The sequence below is a fragment of the Anabrus simplex genome, chromosome 7 (genome assembly GCF_040414725.1).
Source record: "Anabrus simplex isolate iqAnaSimp1 chromosome 7, ASM4041472v1, whole genome shotgun sequence".
In the NCBI taxonomy this organism is placed as follows: Eukaryota; Metazoa; Arthropoda; class Insecta; order Orthoptera; family Tettigoniidae; genus Anabrus; species Anabrus simplex.
In genome coordinates, this window is record NC_090271.1 from 226,737,678 (window position 1) to 226,757,437 (window position 19,760).

The window sequence follows — 19,760 nt, forward strand, 5'->3', positions numbered from 1 at the left end:
TCGCCTGTTGATTGAGTCGAACGCCTTCTTGCAGTCAACAAAGACTGCGTGATATTTCCCTCCTTTGTGTCTCATGGCTTTTTCTACCTGATCTATTAGGTATTTCACTGCCTGGACCGTGCTCCTGCCTTTCATAAAACTGTGTTGATTTTCTGGAATGTGTCCATTGAAGGCTTCTAGTAATCTTTCATTTAGTATCTTTGTGAAAACTTTAAAAGATGCATTTCCTAGTGCTACTCCTCTAAATGAGTCTAGTGATGTTCTACTACCTTTTCCTTTGAACAGTATCTTTAGAGTCGCTCTGTTCCATCCCTCTGGTATTTTTCCAGTCTGTATATATTTGTTCATTAGGTCTTTCCACAATTCTTCCATCTCGCCGAGTGAGTCTTTTAAGTGTTCCATGTAAATTTTGTCTGGTCCTGCGGATTTCTTGTTTCTCCCTCCTCGTATTGCTTTCCTAATTTCATATGTTGTTGTTGGCTCCAGAGCATGTGTGGGTTCTGCTGTTTCTATGTCATATACTTGCTTCAGCCTTTCCTTATTCAGTATGTTCGAGAAATGATGTTCCCAGTTCTGTATATGAATTTCTCCTGTTGCGATTGACGTCTTCTTTTTCAGCGCTATGTATAGGTCTGATTTTACTTCCTCGGCTTGTTTCCTTGTTTCTCTGTATATTCTTCTTTTTTTCTTTTTTATTCTTTATATTTTTTCTTTTTTTCTGCATATTTTGTTAGGTTTTTTTTATTCATTGAGCTTTGAATGGCTCCTGGAGTACTTTTGCAGTAGAGAGGAAAGTGTTACATTATTCCCATGGAAATGAGACAAAAAGCAGTTAATTGTTGGCATAATTCCTCTGCACATAGCCATGCTCAACTTTGTTTACATTTTGATGTAACTACTACAGTCAGATCTGTAGACATTATTTTTAGTTCACGCCAGCTTTCATATGTCATAATGAAATAAAATGGCATGGACAAACCGCTCCGCAAAATTATGCCTACGGCTTAACTTGTAAGAAAACAATACAAATACGATTCAAATTAATGGCATCGACCTTCCAAAGACAATGTCATTGAAATACCTTGGCTTGACAATTACTGCAGATGTTAAAAAACTTCATATTTGGTCCGTATTGAAAGGAGATAACATATAACAAAAGAGAGTATAAATGATCCACCTTATATCAATACAAATTGTGTTGTTAATACAAAATCACAACATTTGTATTAGGGACCAGTTTCGATGTCTTTGGACATCATCCTCAGCCATAACAGGTTAAATGAACAAAGATATATATCTTACAATACAGAATATAAACCATTAATAATGAGATAATATAAAATGGGAGAAATATACAACATGATGCTCAAGAATCATTTTTACGAAATGTACAAGTTAAAACTTGATGGTCAGATAATAAAATAGGAATGAAAATGTTATCACTAGTTTTAAAAGTTTTTGCCATTATGTGATGTCTAATTGTTTTTGAGCATGGCATAAATAGAAATTTTTTGACGTCTGAAAGTTGACGTAAATCGTTGTTCCTCTGTATTAACAACACAATTTGTATTGATATAAGGTGGATCATTTATACTCTCTTTTGTTATATGTTAATTACTGTAGAGCATGGAGATTATTTTTTCCCAACCTTCAGTGGTGATGTTGCTATGGAATATTTCTGTAGTCTCTATGTGTGTCGAGTAGTGCATCCTAACGCTACCTAGTAGTGTTCTGCAGGAACTACATGGCCCTGCATTGTGGATAGTCTGTGTATCTGGAACTCAGCTTATCAGCTTCTGATAATTGCCATTTTAATTAAGACTATCTTTTAAGGGCAATTCTATGTTCCCAAAAATTTAGATAGATTCTGGCAGAGTTGACAAGGCATGCTAATGCACAGTCCAAGTGTATTAACAGTAATTTGACTCTTTTTCAGTAGATCGCTTCACAGATTCAGTATCAGAGAGCTTAGTTTGATTTTGTCATAGTTCTACTGTCTTCATAAAATAGGTTTCTTGTCCCATCCAGAGACCGGACGATTTTGATTCAAGACACTCGGACAGTCTCCTTGTCAGTTCTTTTCCTGTATGAATTTTTATATGTATTGTATTACTCACGTGAGAGTTTAGAAATTAAGAGTGCAAGGTATATGTAGGGAATAGGAAATCAAACTGGATTAAAACTGACTAACTTTCAAAAGCAATAAGTCCTCATACCTGCATGGCTCACTTTTAGTTTCGTACAGCCAGTGCCCTGCATTGTCACTATCTTGCATGTTTTAAAATGTAGGATTTTGTCTGTAACACCACTTCCATCATCACATGAACATTTCACGTACTAAAACAGTTATTTACAAGCTCAGAAAACTTTCCACATTGTAGCCTCCGGAATGCTTATATTGATTTGTAGGTATTTTCAAGACCAACTGTTTGCTTTTGCTACTAGCATACGTTAAATCTATCACATTAAATTATCTGCGTGTGGCGCGATTACTCTTAGGTCTTGGAGCTGAATTTGGAACAAGATGGAAGCTGCACATGGGATTAGGAAAATGATGTAAGGCTTAATACATATGCCTTATTCATAGGGGTGTAATATTGGGAGGCATCTTTGAAGCTCGAAGCTAAGAGACTTAGAAGTAGCTTACAATATTGTTGACATGACTTAGAGATTAAAACATTGTGTTCATAACCGAAATAAATGTTTGTGCTATACATGATGGGGGATCGCACTCAGCACTCTTTCCTATGGACCTCTGAGCATCATAACTGATTGTGAATTAAATTCAAAAACACCTAACGTTCGAGCTACAACAAGTCACTGACCTGACTAGGAATCGAACCCATGTAGATGGTGGCTATACATGGTACTGGGGAGATGGTGTAAGACTTAATACATATGCTCTATTCATAAGGCGTAACGCTGAAAGGCGACCTTAGGTCTTGGAGCTAAGCAACCGCATAAAGGCAAAAGGGGTAAATGTTGAAAGGGTAAAAATTGCAAAATGGCTAAAGGACAAATGGGCAAAAATGGCTCAATGGCAAAAGGGCAAAGGGGCTAAAGGCTAAAAGGGCAAAAGGGCTCCTCCTCATCTATATGGCAAAGGGGCAAAAGGGCTCATCCTCCTCACATGCCTGGCAAAAAGGCTCCTCCTCCTCCTCCTTATCATCTGGAAAAAGGGCAAAAGAGCTCCTCCTCATCCGCCTGGCAAAAGGGCTTAGAATTGACTTGGAACAAAATAGTGACACGGGACTAGGAAAATGGTGAAAGATGTAACACTTATCCTGTATCCATAGGGACATAGCAGCTACACATTGTACTGATAGGACTAGGAAGAATGGTGTAAGGGTAATACACGTGCTTTATTGATAGGGACAGCCCTTTTGCCGGTAAGTGAACTGCGTTGCCATTCGGTATTCCAGTGGTGTGGCAAGAACCCCCGGACCACAGTACTTACTGCTACTTCTGTTCTGTGAATGTGAAGGGATTTAACAGCAGCAACAAAGGTAACATTGTGTATCCAAACAATATTCAGTCTGCTATTTTACCCGTTCCTCATGGCCTTTATACGTCAGTACCACAGCGTCCAGAACATTTATAGGATTGTCCCTCTTCTGAATCTGACACAGAAATGGCGGCCACTAACTCTGACTGTGATTTCTCCCCTGAATGTGTTGAAAAAGAACCCAGACTGTAGAGCAAAGTGCATTAAATGACTTCGTTCGAGATCTTGGCCTTACAAAGGAATCTGCCGAGTTTCTCGGGTCTAGACTTCGTGAAAGAAACATGTTGGCACCAGGGATGACGCACTATTGGTACAGACATCGCGAACAAGAATTTACACCCTTCTTTTCTGAAGAGGGAACCTTGGTTTACTGCAACAACATTCCGGAGGTTATCTTAAAACTAGGAACACCACAGTTTGACCCTATTGACTGGAGACTTTTCACTGGCACCTCCAATCGTAGTTTGAAGTGCGTCCTTCTTCACAGTGAAAACAAACTTGAATCCATTCCCATTGCTCATTCAGTTATTATGCAAGAAACAGGTGGAAATCTCGAAATGCTGTTGTGTAAACAGGAACACAAGTGGCAAGTGTGTGGTGATTTCAAAGTGATAGGTATTCTGTTAGGTTTACAAGGATGTTACACAAAGCACCCCTGCTTTCTATGTGTGTGGGACAGTCGAGCAAGGTTACATCACTGGACTCAAAAAGAATGGCCACGTAAACAATGGATTGTAGGGTCGACAAACATAAAACAAGAAACTCTAGTACACAAGAGCAAAATACTGTTACCTCCACTTCATATCAAACTAGGTCTTATGAAGCAATTCGTCAAAGCCCTAAACAATGAAGGTGAATGCTTTCAGTACCTGTGTCATCGATTCCCAGGCATCAGTAATTCCAAAATCAAGGAGGGCATTTTCACAGGTCCAGATATATCAGAAAACTTCTTTCTGATGCTCATTTTGAAGACGTTATGTGCTCTGCAGAGGGATCGGCATGGACAGCATTCCGGAATGTGGTCAAAAGCTTTCTTGGAAACACAAAGGATTCAGACTACAAACAAATGGTGGATGGATTGCTTGTTTCTTTCCAAGATTTAGGCTGCAAAATGAGCTTGAAAGTGCAAATGTTACATTCTCATCTGGACTATTTTCCTGAGAACCTAGAAAGGACCTACAGGAAATGGAACGCAGATATCAAGGGAAATGGAACAAAAACATGCTGGGAGATTACTGCTGGTTACTAAAGAGAGAACGTCCATCTTCTCCTCACACCCGAAAAGCAAGACGAAGACGTTTCTTATACTAAGGTAGGACATTATAAAATTGAAACCGTAGACTTACCATTCTCAGTACGTTATGAGGCTTAATGTTTGGTAAATTTTGGTCCATTTGGCTGTGTTTTTCTACAGATCTGTTAACACAATGCACTACATATCTTTATATTATGTTCGTAAGTATACCCGTGTAAGACAGGAATGTTCAGATGGGTGAAAATAATAAGAAAGAAGGGTTCTTTACATGTGATAATAGTAATCTTGCATGTGCGCATGCTGCATATTTATCAAATTTTCGTTCTGAATTTGCACAAAAACCTGATGTGATAGGGGAAAACTGACTTCAGTTCCGGAATCAGCATGTCTTGAAATATAAACTTCATGCAATGATCGGAAAGTCTGAATTCGCAGGTCAGTGTAATGTACGTCAATTTTAGCAGTCAACTGAAAATGATCCAATTATGATCAAAACCTGTATAGATTTGACAGATGTGAAATTTGTTTTTTAAATTCACATTATACTATAATGTATTGAATAAGGATACTATTTGATAATAAATCATTGTTATAGTGATTTGAAGATTATTAGTTAACTTCATTTGCCTAGTCTTCAGAGTTCTCAAATCATAAAAAGAAATATTTCTTTTATTAAGGAATTTGGCCAGTTATAGACCACTTGGAACCTAAGAGCATGGTACAGTATTTTTCTTTTCTTCCCAGAACTTCTTCATACATTTCGCCTGCCTCTGTCCTCTGATAACACTCTCCGAGGTTGACATTGAATTTGCAAAAGCAAAATATCCGCAGAAGTGATCCGTCACCACAAGTCCACCGTATTAGAGTAGAGTAGTTATGAAGTCATCTGAGATCTTCAGTCTTTGTAAATTCCATCCTATCTTCCAGCCAACTGGTGGTGTGTTTTTAATTTGGAGATCTAATAAAAATCTTCTTACTTAGCCTGTCGTTCATTCTGTTAAGGTGACCATAAAATTGTGGTCTTCGTCTTTTAATTGTGTCTGTAAACTTCTCTGTATTGGGGTAGAAGGTTTAGTTTTTCTCTTCATCCAAATACAGTAAAACCTTGTTGATACATTTCTGCAGGGGACAAGGAAAAAGAATGTGTTAAGCAGGAAAATATACTAAATATACGAATAAAAACTATCCAACTGGGATATGGTAACACTAAATATATTTTTTTCCTACATGAGGGTATTTTACATCACGTATCCGTGGGTACAGTGAAAACTATATCTAGGCCTACCATTTCTAAAGATAAGAGGAAAGTTGAAAATCACGAGAGAACAAATATGAAAACCTTTTACGATGGGGCTTATAAAATAACAACAGTGCACTGAAAGGTGTGGAAAACACCAGACAACAAATATGAAAACATGTGCATGGGGATAAATAAAAATATCAAAGTACCGGTATTATTGCAGATCGCACTCTCTCTAAAACAAATGTTAGTAGGAGCCTTTTATTTTGGACCAGTGGGTTATTAAACATTATTTTGTGGTCACACTCTTAGACAATGAATTTGAGGTTACTGGTGCACTCAACCATGTGCGACTGCCAGGAATGACTTTGGCCAGCATATTGAATCCAACAAAACTTTGACCAACTCAGGTGATCGAATCAAAACTTCAAGATGCAAGTTTCAACATTCGCGACCCAGGCGTGCTTAAAAATACGGATACTAATCCAGTTTCTGACACATTTTAATTTTTTCATTAGTGTGGAATTTCGCTATTTTTTCCGTAACTACAACTAGGCTATCACAAGACAATTATGCACCGTGCTAGTCAGCTTCACACGATTATGTTCCTAATCCAGATATAAGCTATCATATGACAAATCATCATCATCATCATCATTATCATTTCCCTTTATCCAGCTGTAGCCGGATAGGGGCAAATATGGTTCCTCTCCACTTTCTTCGGTCTTTCCACCACTCCTTTTCCAACACTGTGTCCCAGTCCAGGTTTCTTTCTATAATGCTGCGTTGGATGGTATCCTTCCATCTCAGTCGTGGTCGTCCACGGCCTCTCCTTCCTTAGATTTGCATTTCCATCACCTTTCTTTGGCATTCTTTCATCGCTCATTCTCTTTATGTGCCCAAACCATCTTAGTCGGCTCTTCTCTATTCTATCATTAATTTTTTCCACTCCAATTTCTTCCCGGATTTTCTCATTCCTTATTTTGTCTCTTCTACTCTTCTGTATCATACTCCTCAAGAATTTCATTTCGGCTGCCTGTATTCGACTCTCATCCTTCTTTGTCATTGTCCAAGTTTCTGCTCCGTAAGTTGTTATGGGTACGTAATACATCTTGTACATAGTATCCTTTGCTTCCATTGGCCCATCTTTGTCCCATAACATATTTCTTACACTATTATAGAAACAACTTCCAGCTTGAATCCTTTTACTAATCTCAGCATCCAGTCGAGCATTCTCCATTAATTCACTCCCCAGGTATTTAAACGTTTCCACTACTTCCAGGGACTTGCCTGCAAGTCTAATCTGACCTTTCCCTTCTTTCTCCCCTCTAGTCATAACAAGAGTTTTACTCTTTTCTACACTTATTTTCAATCCACATTCTTCAATCTTCCCATTCACCACATCCAACTGTTCTTGAACCTTCCTGTCGTCTTCTCCCCAAATCACAATATCATCTGCAAATAACATCATGTTCATTTCTCTTCCTCCATATGCTGCTTTGCCATTCTCATGATGTCATCCATTACTACTGTAAACAGGATTGGTGATAGAACACTTCCCCCGTGAGCTTGCATCCGGGAGATAGTAGGTTCGAATCCCACTATCGGCAGCCCTGAAGATGGTTTTCCGTGGTTTCCCATTTTCACACCAGGCAAATGCTGGGGCTGTACCTTAATTAAGGCCACGGCCGCTTCCTTCCAACTCCTAGGCCTTTCCTATTCCATCGTCGCCATAAGACCTATCTGTGTCGGTGCGACGTAAAGCCCCTAGCAAAAAAAAAAAAAAGAACACTTCCCTGTCTCAGCCCACTAGTTATTTTGAACCAACTTGTCCTGCCAACTTGTGTTTGCACGCAACTACAACATTCCTTATACAATGCCATGATCATTTTTATTAATCCCTGTCCAATTCCTTTTTGCACCAGACTGTCCCAAACTTTCATCCTAGGGACACTGTCATATGCCTTTTCAATATCATATGACAAATATTCGCTACAATTCACTGTACAACGCAGCAAAAAATAAATGTATAACTTCTGAATGGAATGCGAAATACCAACAAGCACAAACAGGGTCACTGTGTTATTCAGCAATCTTGCTGCAAACATGCAAGTAAAACTGAACATTTTGAGGCTGAGGGCTTGTTTTCTGGAGGTGCAACTTATCTTGTGAAGTTCAGGAATTCAAGGCCTATTCCTGTAATGACATAACTGTGGCGACGGCTCTGATCCGAGTTGGAAATCACGTTTCTTTCACAAGGCATGACAAATAACATTTTCAGGGCTAAGAAAAATGTGATCATACCAAACGGTAATAGCAAAAATTCGTTATGTGATAAGTGAGGTATATTTATATGCGAGGCGTGTTTTTTAAGTAAGGTCCATTTGAAAATAAGTACACAACAAAAGGTTATTTCAAAAAATTAAATTTATGTTCAGAAAGTACGTACTTCACTCTATTTTTTGACATAGTTGCCAAGTTTGTTCAAACACTTATCATACCTCGTAACCAATTTTAAAATACCCTCTTCATAGAAACTTGCCGCCTGCTCCGATAACCAAGAGTTCTCTGCCGTTTTCACGTCGTCATCAACATTGTAATGGTTGCCACTGAGGTGATGTTTGAGATGGAGGAACAGATGGTAATCGCTCGGCCCAAGATCAGGACTGTAGGACGGGTGGTCTAAAACTTCCCAGCCAAAACTGTCCAATAAATCACAGGTCTGACCTGCAGTGTGAAGTCTTGCATTGTCATGGAGAAGGACAATTCCCTTTGTCAGCATGCCACGCCTTTTGTTTTCAATCGCTCTGCGTAGCTTTCTCAGGGTTTGGCAGTATGCTTCTGCATTGATAGTGGTTCCTCGTTGCATGAAGTCGACCAATAAAACACCATGCCTATCCCAAAACACCGATGCCATGATTTTGCGCTGGGAGAGAGTCTGTTTGGCCTTCACCTTTACAGGTGAGTGTGTGTGTCTCCATTCCATGCTCTGTTGCTTCGATTCGGGTGTGATATGCGAAACCCATGTTTCGTCTCCAGTTACGATCTGACTCAAGAAGCAGTCACTTTCTTCGTCATAACGAGTCAAGAACTTCATCGCACACCCAAATCTTTGGTTTTTGTGGTCCTCAGGAGCTAAACTTTAGGTGTTCAGAAACAATGTTGTAAAGCACTGATCTCAACACGTCAGGAAATTCGTTTGAGAGACCTGTTATTGTGAAGCGCCTGTTCTTACGAATCTTCGCTTCAACTAAAGCCACCAAATCGTCCGTAATCAAAGAAGGGCGACCGGAGCGGTCCTCATCATGAACGTTGTCACTGCCATCTTTGAATTGTCGTACCCACTTATGCACTTTGCTTTCACTCATAACAGTATCACCGTACAGTTCGCAAATCTGTTGATGAATTTCTGCAGCAGACAGGTTCCTTGCTGACAAAAACCGTATCACTGACCGAACCTCACACGCGGCGGGAGAGTTGGTAGTCTTAGACATTTTGAAAGCACAGAACAGAACCGTACTGGTTAGCTACAGAGCTAAAACTGAGCACAGTTGTTCCCGAGGCATGCCGGTACACGACCCACGTGCTCGTTGCGATATGCGCGTGAACTACTAGTGTCTACAACAAAATGGACCTTGCTTAAAAAACACGCTTCGTAGATTTAATACGATGAGAATCAGGACTTCGAATTTACAATGTGCTAAGCGGGAAAATGTGTTAATGAGGAACGCACTAATGAGGTTTCACTCTATCTTTATTCTTTTTAGGTCCCAAAATTTTCCTTTCTTTTCCAGTTCCTCTTGTTCATCTCTTTTGTTTAACGTTAAACATTCTGATCCAAATAATCCATATAATTACAGTTGTGTAGTGCCTGATTTTTACCTGGAATGATATTGATCATTTGTTGTAATGGTGTTGAGTGGGTTTATAAGTCATGTCCATCTTCTTCAATCTCTCTTTGCAGGATGTGTTATCAATCCATTTGACTGGATCCATTCTTCCAAATATTGAAATTTATCAACTCTTTGAATATGTCCATGTTGTGATATTAGGTACTTGTTTCTGTTGTGTTTATGTTCAATATGTTTAGTTTTTTCATATGACTTTTGAAGCCCAGTTTAAATGAGCTATGTCATGTAGATTTTCCACCATTAATTAATTGTGCTTGTAATTTGTTTCCTGAAATGACTGCTATGTGATCACCAAAGACAAGACGCTTCACCTCAAATCTTCCTTTTCCTTGCCCCAAGTGGATCCCTTTAATGTTGTTTTCATGTAATCTAATTTCCCATTCCTTCATGACTTATGTTTAATACCAAATTAAAGAGAATTGGTGAAAATTCTCCACCTTGTTGAACTCCATTTTGGTTTTTGAAGGGGTTTGAAAGTTTATTTAGAAACTTGAGGTTGTATCTGTGAGTGTTTGTTCAACCAGTTTTCTAGTATTTGTCTCTATCCCTAATTATGCTAGAGTTAGGAATTCGAACTGCCTATCTAGTGAATCATAAGCCTTTCTGAAGTCAGTGAAATAGACAACTGTATTGAGATTACATATAGTTCCGATTCTAAGATTGTAAATCTGCTCTGGACAAGATTGACCTTTTCGAAATGCAGCTTGGTATTCGCTGATGGTGTGTTCTGCTTGTTCTTGTAGATTGTCTAACAACACTTTAAAAAGAATTTAGTAAGCTATTGCCTGTAAGGAAATACCTCTATAAATGTTGGGGGTCTGTCTTATCGTCTTTCTTGTGCAAGGGGTGGATTATGGCCTGTTTCCAATCATGTGGTATTATTACTTTTTCCCGGCAATCTGTGATAACTTTGTGTAAAGCTTCAGCTGCCGATTTACCACTGAGTTTCGACATTTTAATTAGTTTCCCATCGTCACCAGATGCCTTCTTATTTTTAAGATGTTCAGTACTGTATATATTGTTCTATCTGCTGTACAGTTGGTGGTTCTGACAGAACATTGTCCTTTTGTGGCAATGTAAAATGTACCCTTTCTAAATCATCTTCACAATTAAGGAGTTCGAAGTAGTTTGCAAGTAATTCACAGTTGTCTTTCTTCTTCTTCTTATTTTTTAATACATCGAGTTGAGCCTCTATGGACTGCGTGGTAACAACCAACTTCATTTCAGTGTCTAGGTCTTGTTCTTGTTCCGGCTTTGACTTCCTGCCAGTATCTTCTGAGCCCAGCGACGAGTGCCTGTTTATGCTCATCAGACAAAGGTCCTTTCCGTCTTCTGGAAGTTGATGCCATTTGGAAACCTTGATACTTGTTCACCAATCTTCTGAATGTGCTCCTGTCATGAATTTCTTGGTCTGAAATACCAATCTGCATCAGATCTTTTTCGCATTCCTGGAACCATCTTGGCCTTGTTGCCTTATTATTATTTAAATAAAAAAATCCATTTTTCATAAGACCATGATTTATATCAACCCTAATAATAATATTTTGAATCTTTGTTCCTCATTCTTATAATGTTGTATGTTGTATTTTGCAGTATCCCCTACCTGGAGTGGTGGTTATCCACCAGGATGAGGCTCGCCTTAAGGAAATCATGTCACTAGAGCGGTACATATTGGAAGAGTTAAACGTACGTACCATGACTGTAACAACAGACAAGAGCAAGTATGGAGTCATGTTGCGAGCAGAACCTGATCACAAGACGCTTGGGGCTCGGCTCAAGGGAGCCTTCAAAGAAGTAACTAGGGCTATCAAGGTTTGTACTAAGATATTGATACCTGTTTGTGAAATTTATTTCATGTTCGTATGTTTCTCCTGTGCTTTGGGCTAAATCTCATATTGTTAACACAATGTTATGTTTTCTGTAGAGAGATAAGAACATGAAAAGGAGCAAAGCACATAATAGGCTAAACAAAATAACAGACCCGTGTAGGAAGACGTAGCAACAGAAAGAGGGGACAAGGACAAACATGAAAACACAGAAGGACTAGGACAATTTCCACATCTTCAAACACTGCTGTCTTCTAATGTATGGGCTTTCTCCTCATCAGTCCTAGTTCTACATCCATTGAACCCTGCCCTCATAATGAAGCTGGGAAGCAGAAACGATAAGTTTACTGAAAGCAATTGTAATACCCATTCTTTAGAAAGGAGAAATGAAAATTTGTGAAAATTATAGCGCCATAGTCATTCTCAACTCAGAATACAAAATTTGCGTCAACATGATAAATAATACCGTATATACGCGAATAATTCTTGCTGTCGAATAATCCCCACACCCAATTTTTGGAAGGGAAGTTTAGAAAGAGTTTTTATTTTATTTTTTGCTAGTGGATTTACGTCGCACCGACACATATAGGTCTTATGGCAATGATGGGATAGGAAAGGCCTAGGAGTTGGAAGGAAGCAGCTGTGGCCTTAATTAAGGTACAGCCCGAGCATTTGCCTGGTGTGAAAATGGGAAATCACGGGGAAACCATCTTCAGGGCTGCCGACAGTGGAATTCGAAATCACTATCTCCTGGAAGCAAGCTCACAGCCGCATGCTCCTAACCGCACAGCCAACTTGCCCCGTAGTTCTTATTGTAAAATAATTACTGTATATATAACTTTGCTAAATATTAACACAGTTGAAGTCCATTATAGCAAGAATTCATAACAGTGAAAATTTATTTGCTATAACGGATTGTCGTTATATTCAATTTATTGTAAAAACCAGAAAAGATACAAAAATGGCATTCAAATCTGTGTGAAACTATCAGGTAGTTCAACAAAAAAAATTTCGCAGATGAATTCCATCCTGTACCTTACTTGTTAGTCATTTTCTAAATCCTATACTATGTGAACACGCATGTTCAATTTCATTCTTAAAAATTAAAATAATATCACTCCTAAGGTTTCTGTGGCAAATATTTCATTTTTATTACTCAAACAGCATCACTTAACCTAACTTCAGTGTACATTTATAATGAAAACATACTTCAGGGCCCAGTAGAGGAATGATCACCTTTTCGCTGAACTTTACGTGGGAGCAGGCTTTCTGAAATTTAACCCTAGAAGTGCCGAGTGTTTTTCCTTAAATGCCAGGCCATTTTCGCATGTATTACACATTTATGTTTTTAAGAAATGTAAGCACGTTTAGTGCAGAAAAGTTAGGCATGCAGCACACCATATTACTCAGAAAGCTTTATTTAAGATGCTTATATATGTATTAGATCATTTACTTGCTTATCTGGTGCGTATCAGGCGATCAAAAATTTGGCAAAATTAAAAAGTTGTGTTTTTCATATTTTCAAGTTCTCTATTAGTAATAAATAACCACTCATTAAAAAAATCACTATATACAAAACACGCGAAATTTCTTCTAGTTTTTAAAAATATTAAGTTCCCAAAAGGAGAAACAAAATATAATCACAAAAGAATTAAAACTTCCGAGCTGCACACAGTTCCGTCAGCCGCAGAGCACTACTGGGAGTCGTTCTCCGGGAGTTTTCGCATCCTGCCATACCTGATAGGCCTCCTGAAATGCTGTAATTTATGATAGCATTCACGGTGCAACCCATATTTATCAGAATGGCAATTTACTTTTTCATTTCGGAGACAGTTACATCAAACCAGGTTCGCATACGAGAAAAGGCCTTCATTTCTCCAGAATGTCTTTTAGTTTTTCTCGCCGCATAGTCCTTACTTTCTTTTACCAAGAGCTTTCAAATCAAATCCGTAAATAACAAGTAGAAATACATAATAGGTTTACTGTTTCAGGGCGAGCAGATCAAAATTTCAGGATCCCTTACGCGGAACTTCCCGGAAACATTGAACTTCGGTTCGGATGGATAAACCCTGCACCATTTTGGTGTTACGGAAACTGTATCATCCAATGAAACGTCGACAGGCCTGCTCTCTTCATCGGAATCACTTTCAACTTCAGATTCTGGAATATATTCTTCTCCGCTCTCAGAAGAATCATCAGCTAAAGAAAATATTGTATATCGCTGGAAGAGGAATTTTCCCAATCGTCTTCAAGAACTTCGTGAATATCCCTTGAATCACGTAGCTCATCATCCATGATGAAACGTTACACTTCGAAAGAAACAATTTAAGAATAAACTAAATCTGTTGAAATATAGCGAAAGATATTCACAGAAACTAACAGGAACAGCGAGCGAGCGCGAAGTTACATAGCAACTGAGACGGCAGGAAGATGAGGAATGAGTAGCTGAATTTATACCTACCCTGACCTTGACTGAGTCATTTCCGACTAGTAAGGAATGTGTGATGGAAGACTTGAAGCTTCCTCTTCAATGTCTTACTTATTAAAATAACGTAGGTGAACGATAAATGATGTTACGACTGATTAAGCGAATGCATGTACTATGCGTGCGCGTGCGACGTTGGCATTCTAGTGACACTATTGAGTCGCAAGCGCGACGTTTGGCAGTTCTAGGGTTAAACAGACACGAGATTATATAATCTATCATCTGAAATCAATGATGCACGCTGCCACGTCTTGAGAAGTATCACATCATCTTACTTCTTTATTTTAATTTTTAATAATTGGCTTTACGTCACACCAACACAGATAGGTGTTATGGCAGCGATGGAATAGGAAAGAGCTAGGAGTGGTGAGGAAGCGGCCGTGCCCTTAATTAAGATACAGCCCCCAGCATTTGCCTGGTGTAAAAATGGGAAACCACGGAAAACCATCTCCAGGACTGCCGACAGTAGAGTTCGAACCCACTATCTCCCGAATACTGGATACTGGCCGCACTCAAGCGACTGCGGCTATCGAGCTCGGTACACCTTACTTCATTTCAATATCTAGTATTAAAATGAAGCAATTGTTTACTTCAGCCTTTCTTTTTAACAAGTTAAGAAATGCTATCGGCCATGTTGTATACGCACTTATTGCTAAAAATACGTTCTTCCCCTTCGTCCGAACTTGTTTTTTTTTTTTTTTTTTTTTTTTTTTTTTTTTTTTTTTTTTTTTTGAGCCATGGGTCTACGGGTAATGATTGATTGTATTCAATATAAACGCTGCAGTGAAAAATATTGATGAAGGGAAAAAAAAAACAAAAAAACACGCACTAAATCCTTCAAAATAACAAATAACGGAAAAACCAGCGCAAGGGTTCTCATTGTTAGCAAAGTATATGACACAGTTCGATATAGACATTTTCAAGCAGCAGTATAAAAGAAGCTATTGCTACCATGTAGTTCTCACTACATGCCATACTCACTATAGCAGACTACTTATTCTTGCAATAGTACAATAAATACGTCTGATCTAAATAAACAATTTGCGAATGAAATAAAATTTCACTGGCTCAAACCATTAACAATTCTGTGGAAATTCACAATATTTTCTTCATAATTGGCTGGGAGATATTGCAGATTCAGAAATTCGTGTGGCTAGCCTTACAACCTGTAATTTTTAACTTTCTTGCTTTTGCTATAGATTTCAAGCAACATTTCCCTCGTGGGCTCATATTTGAACTGTATTTTTTCAGTCACATATTTGCATATCCTTTTTTTTGATTTCTGGAAACTTCTCATTTTGTCTGCAAAATGCAAGCTGGTTACTGCTTGTGCATTCAAGATGAGCCTCCCCCCCCCTCCATGTATGGAACTCTCATCATCATCATCATCGTCGTCGTTGTTGTACTTTGTTTCCGTTGCAGGTTAATGAGGAGTTTTTCCTTCGCTGTTAATGATCGAAAATGTGAACTAACACTGGCCATCTAAAACATGCGATATTACTTAAATTGACCCCATGTTAAGAATGCTATGTGTATGTGGCCGACTTCTCAGTTTTGGTGGGAACATATTTGCCAATTTAATGGGTGGAAGAAAAAAAGAAAAAGAAAAAAAAAACTTCCAGATTTCTTAAGTCAGGATTACTGTACCAACCTTGGCACAAATAATACCTGCACCCCAAATTTCTATCACCAAATTTTGAAAAATATGATACAGTAAGCTGTGCAATTACTTCTCCAACCTAGAAGGTAAAGAATAAAATGAATTTTTGGGAAGAGAAATCAGGCACTTATCATTACTTCCCTCTCAGATATACAGTAGAAGTCCATTATAGCGAGAATTCATAACAGCGAAAAATTTACTCGCTATAGCGGATTGTCGTTATATCCGATTTTAAAATCTGTATAAAACGGCAATCAGTTTATTCAAAACTTGCGTTTCCGCAGATGGCATCTACACTACGGCTTACTTGTCATTTTTTGTAATCCGATACTACGTGAAAGTGTATGTTTAATTTCATTCTGAAAAAAATATAGTACCGTATTTCTCCGAATCCAAGATGAACCCCACTTCTTCCTTCAAAAAATTTAAATCGGACTCGAAAAGAAATTTATAAAATCATATGAATGCCTTGTTGTACAGTAGGCCTACGCATTTTTAGACTATTTTTAGACGCCGACCATTGACTTTCGTCACGCTTCTTTTTTTGCGGCTGCACAATTTTTCTTTATTTCTGCAAGTTTAAGGACCATTAACTTAACATTGGCATCATAATACCGAAGAGAACTCGTTGAAAATTTTCCGGCAATACCTGTTCCATGCGTCTCTACAATACAATGATCCATCAGGAAATCATCAGTGTCAGATATAACCGGCTGCCGCTACACTCACGTCTCGCTTGTTGGGTTCGGCCAAATTCAGCCGCTAGCGATGTATAGGCCTAATCGCGAACGTTGAAAGTCAACGAACGAGTTTATTGTGCCATGGTATGGCCATTCTGCCCTTGCGTTTTTCGTGCACATACCTCACAATTTCATCTTCAACTTCTTTAAAGCGTTTTTTGTACAGTATGCATTTTTTTAACTCTTTGTCTTCACGCTAACGCCAAATATTGGCTTTAATTAGACCTACGCCGTATTTTCTTGCGGCTGCACAATTATTCTACATTTCCGAGTGTTTAATAAAAACTTAAAAAATTGGCATCAAAATATCGACTAGAACCCGTTGAAAATTTGCCGGCAATACCTTTTCCACATATCTTTACAATACAACTATCCATCATGAAAATATTCCTGCTGGTTTATACCTTAATTTATTTTACTAAGCGTCAAGTGCAATAGATGCGTTATGACTCTGCCACTGAGTAGCCATGGCTTTTATAAGAATTCGAAGGGTCGCATGCTTTGATGCCATTCTGCAGATTTGAGAAACACACAGGCTCTGAACAACCGTTTGTCGTGGCTAGCGATGTGTAGTAAAGAGGCGGTCGTTTATTGTCAACGAGTTCTGTGCGCGTGTGAAAAGAAGCAGCGTGGTTACTGCAGTAGTTGCCAGTGGTATCCATTAACTTACTGTTAGGCCACGAATGCAACAACCCTTGAGTTTTCGCATGAGATTCTGAGGAAAAAAAGTCTTGGATTCGGAGAAATACGGTATCACTCCAGAGATTTCTGTAGCAAACACCTCAGCTTTCTTCTTTAAACAGCGTCACCTAACCTAACCGTATATGTAACCTATCATGAAAACATATTTATGTAGAGAAATAACCTCCTCGCGAAAAATTGACATGTGAATAGCCGTAGCTAGACGCGAGAAGGTGTGAAATATCCTCTGAAATCAGTGATTTACTCTGCCATATCTTGAGGTGTATCACATTCTTACTTAATTTCCGTATATAACATTAAAATTGAGATATAATTTACTTCAGTCTTTACTTTTAACGAGATAACAACTGCTATCGGCCACGTTATTTACGCATTTATTACGAAAACGTGTTATCCTATTCCATTTCGAATTTTCTTTAGAGAACAGCAGTCGATGGGTATTACTAATCAACTCCAACATCGTCTTTGAATGTCAACGAGAGAGCTCGCAAATGCACAAAGTGAGAAAAGGATACCATACCGAAGATGATCTACCGCATTTTGTTGCAAACTTTTCAGTTTTCTTATTGAAACAGCGTCACGTATCCTAACTTAACCGTACTATGCGTATGATGAAAACACACTTCAAGCGCCAGTAGAAAAATTATACCTTTCTCGCTATAAATTTTCATAATGGCCTTTCCGTAATTTAACCAGACGCGACAAAATATAAACTAACGTCTGAAATCAATTAAGCACTCTGCCATATCTCGAGGTGTATTCCATTCTTACTTAATTGCAGTATTTAGCCTCAAAATTAAGCGGTCGTTTAGTCAGCCTTAATTTTTAACGAGTTAACAATCGTTATTGGACACGTTATTTATGCATTTATTACGAAAATATGTTCTCTTTCATTTCGAATTTTCAGCTGTCGACGGATGTTACTAATCAACTCTCACATTGCCTTCGAATGTCGACGAGAGAAATCGCTAGTGCACATAGCGAGGAAACAATGCCAAAGGTAATCGATCGCATGCAATATCATCGCTGGGGTCCATAAATATCGTTAAGGGAAAAAATTGCGCCAGCTTAATCGCTCATAATAACGGATGCGCCAGTGATAGGGTTCTCGCTGTAACCGAAGGACGATACACAGTTTAATATAGGAATTTTGAAGGGACAGAAAAAATGGAGCTCTCGTTATATGCCGTACTCACTATAGCTATAGAGAAACACAGAGAATTCAGTGTAGTCAGCCACATAGCATTTGTCTCGGCTTGCATTCGGGAGATAGTGGGTTCAAACCCCACTGTCGGCAGCTCTGAAGATGGTCTTCCATGGTTTCCCATTTTCACACCAGGCAAATGCTGGGGCTGTACCTTAATTAAGGCCATGGCTGCTTCCTTCCCACTCCTAGCCCTTTCCTGTCCCATCATCGCCGTAAGACCTATCTGTGTCAGTGCGACGTAAATAAAAAAAATAAAAATAAAAAAAAAGGTTGTTTAATTTACGAAATACATTTAAAGCAAAGAGTGATCAGAAACCACTGAGTATTGACCTTGCATTGTGTGAATCATGGGTTTGTGTTTGCTTGCACAGCTGCACTGCCAAGTTCCAGTCCAGACAGCATGATCTCACGCAAAGGGAGAGACCCTGTGAAGAAAGGTCTGTTAAACCCAATCTGTCGATCGTGAAGAGTTGATGTATTTTTTTTTACCGTTCTTCTAATTTTCTCCTCTCTTATTTACAATGTTGATTGGATATTGTTATATTTTTAGTTCAGCTCTTCTTTACATGTAAGGCAATATAATTAAGAATAATTAATATACAGTAATTAATAACATTCACTTATGCTTCCCACACATGTTGTTCTATTTAACAAGTGGTTGGTGTGATGTAAAGCTACTAGCAAAAAAAAAAATTAACAAATTCCTCACTCTTCATTTCTTTCTTACTTCCTGCGAACTTGCAGTAGTTAAAATAATTCCCAAAGATAGTTCCTTAGTGTCATGTACTGTTAAATCATTCAGATCTATTTGCCTCCTTCCAGTACTAGGGAAAATTTTTGATAAACTGATAATTGATCGAGTTATGTATCACATATGCCTCTGTGGCTCAGGTGGCAGCGCGCCAGCCTCCCTCCGCTGTGTTCCGTGGTTCAAATCCCGGTCACTCCATGTGAGTAGTATGCTGGACAAAGCGGAGGCCGGACAGGTTTTTCTCCGCGTACTCTGGTTTTTCCTGTCATATTTCATTCCAGCAACACTCTCCAATATCATTTCATTTCATCTGTTATCCATTTATCATTGCCCCAGAGGAGTGAGGCAGGTTTTGGCAGCCGGCACAATTCCTATCCTCGCCGCTAGATAGGGGCTTCATTCATTCCATTCCTGACCCAGTCGAATGACTGGAAACAGGCTGTGGTTTTTCGTTATGTATCACATGTATCATTATGAT

General features: G+C 38.7%; 1 protein-coding gene across 2 annotated transcripts in view; it reads left to right on the top strand.

The window, feature by feature from the left end:
- Positions 1-19,760, top strand: part of IleRS (Isoleucyl-tRNA synthetase) — a 270,753-nt gene that overhangs the window by 185,405 nt on the left and 65,588 nt on the right. For both annotated transcript variants that reach the window (XM_067150874.2, XM_067150873.2), the window contains exon 16: positions 11,505-11,723. In XM_067150874.2, coding sequence (XP_067006975.2) covers positions 11,505-11,723 — 219 coding nt within the window. The remainder of the gene's footprint in view (positions 1-11,504; positions 11,724-19,760) is intronic.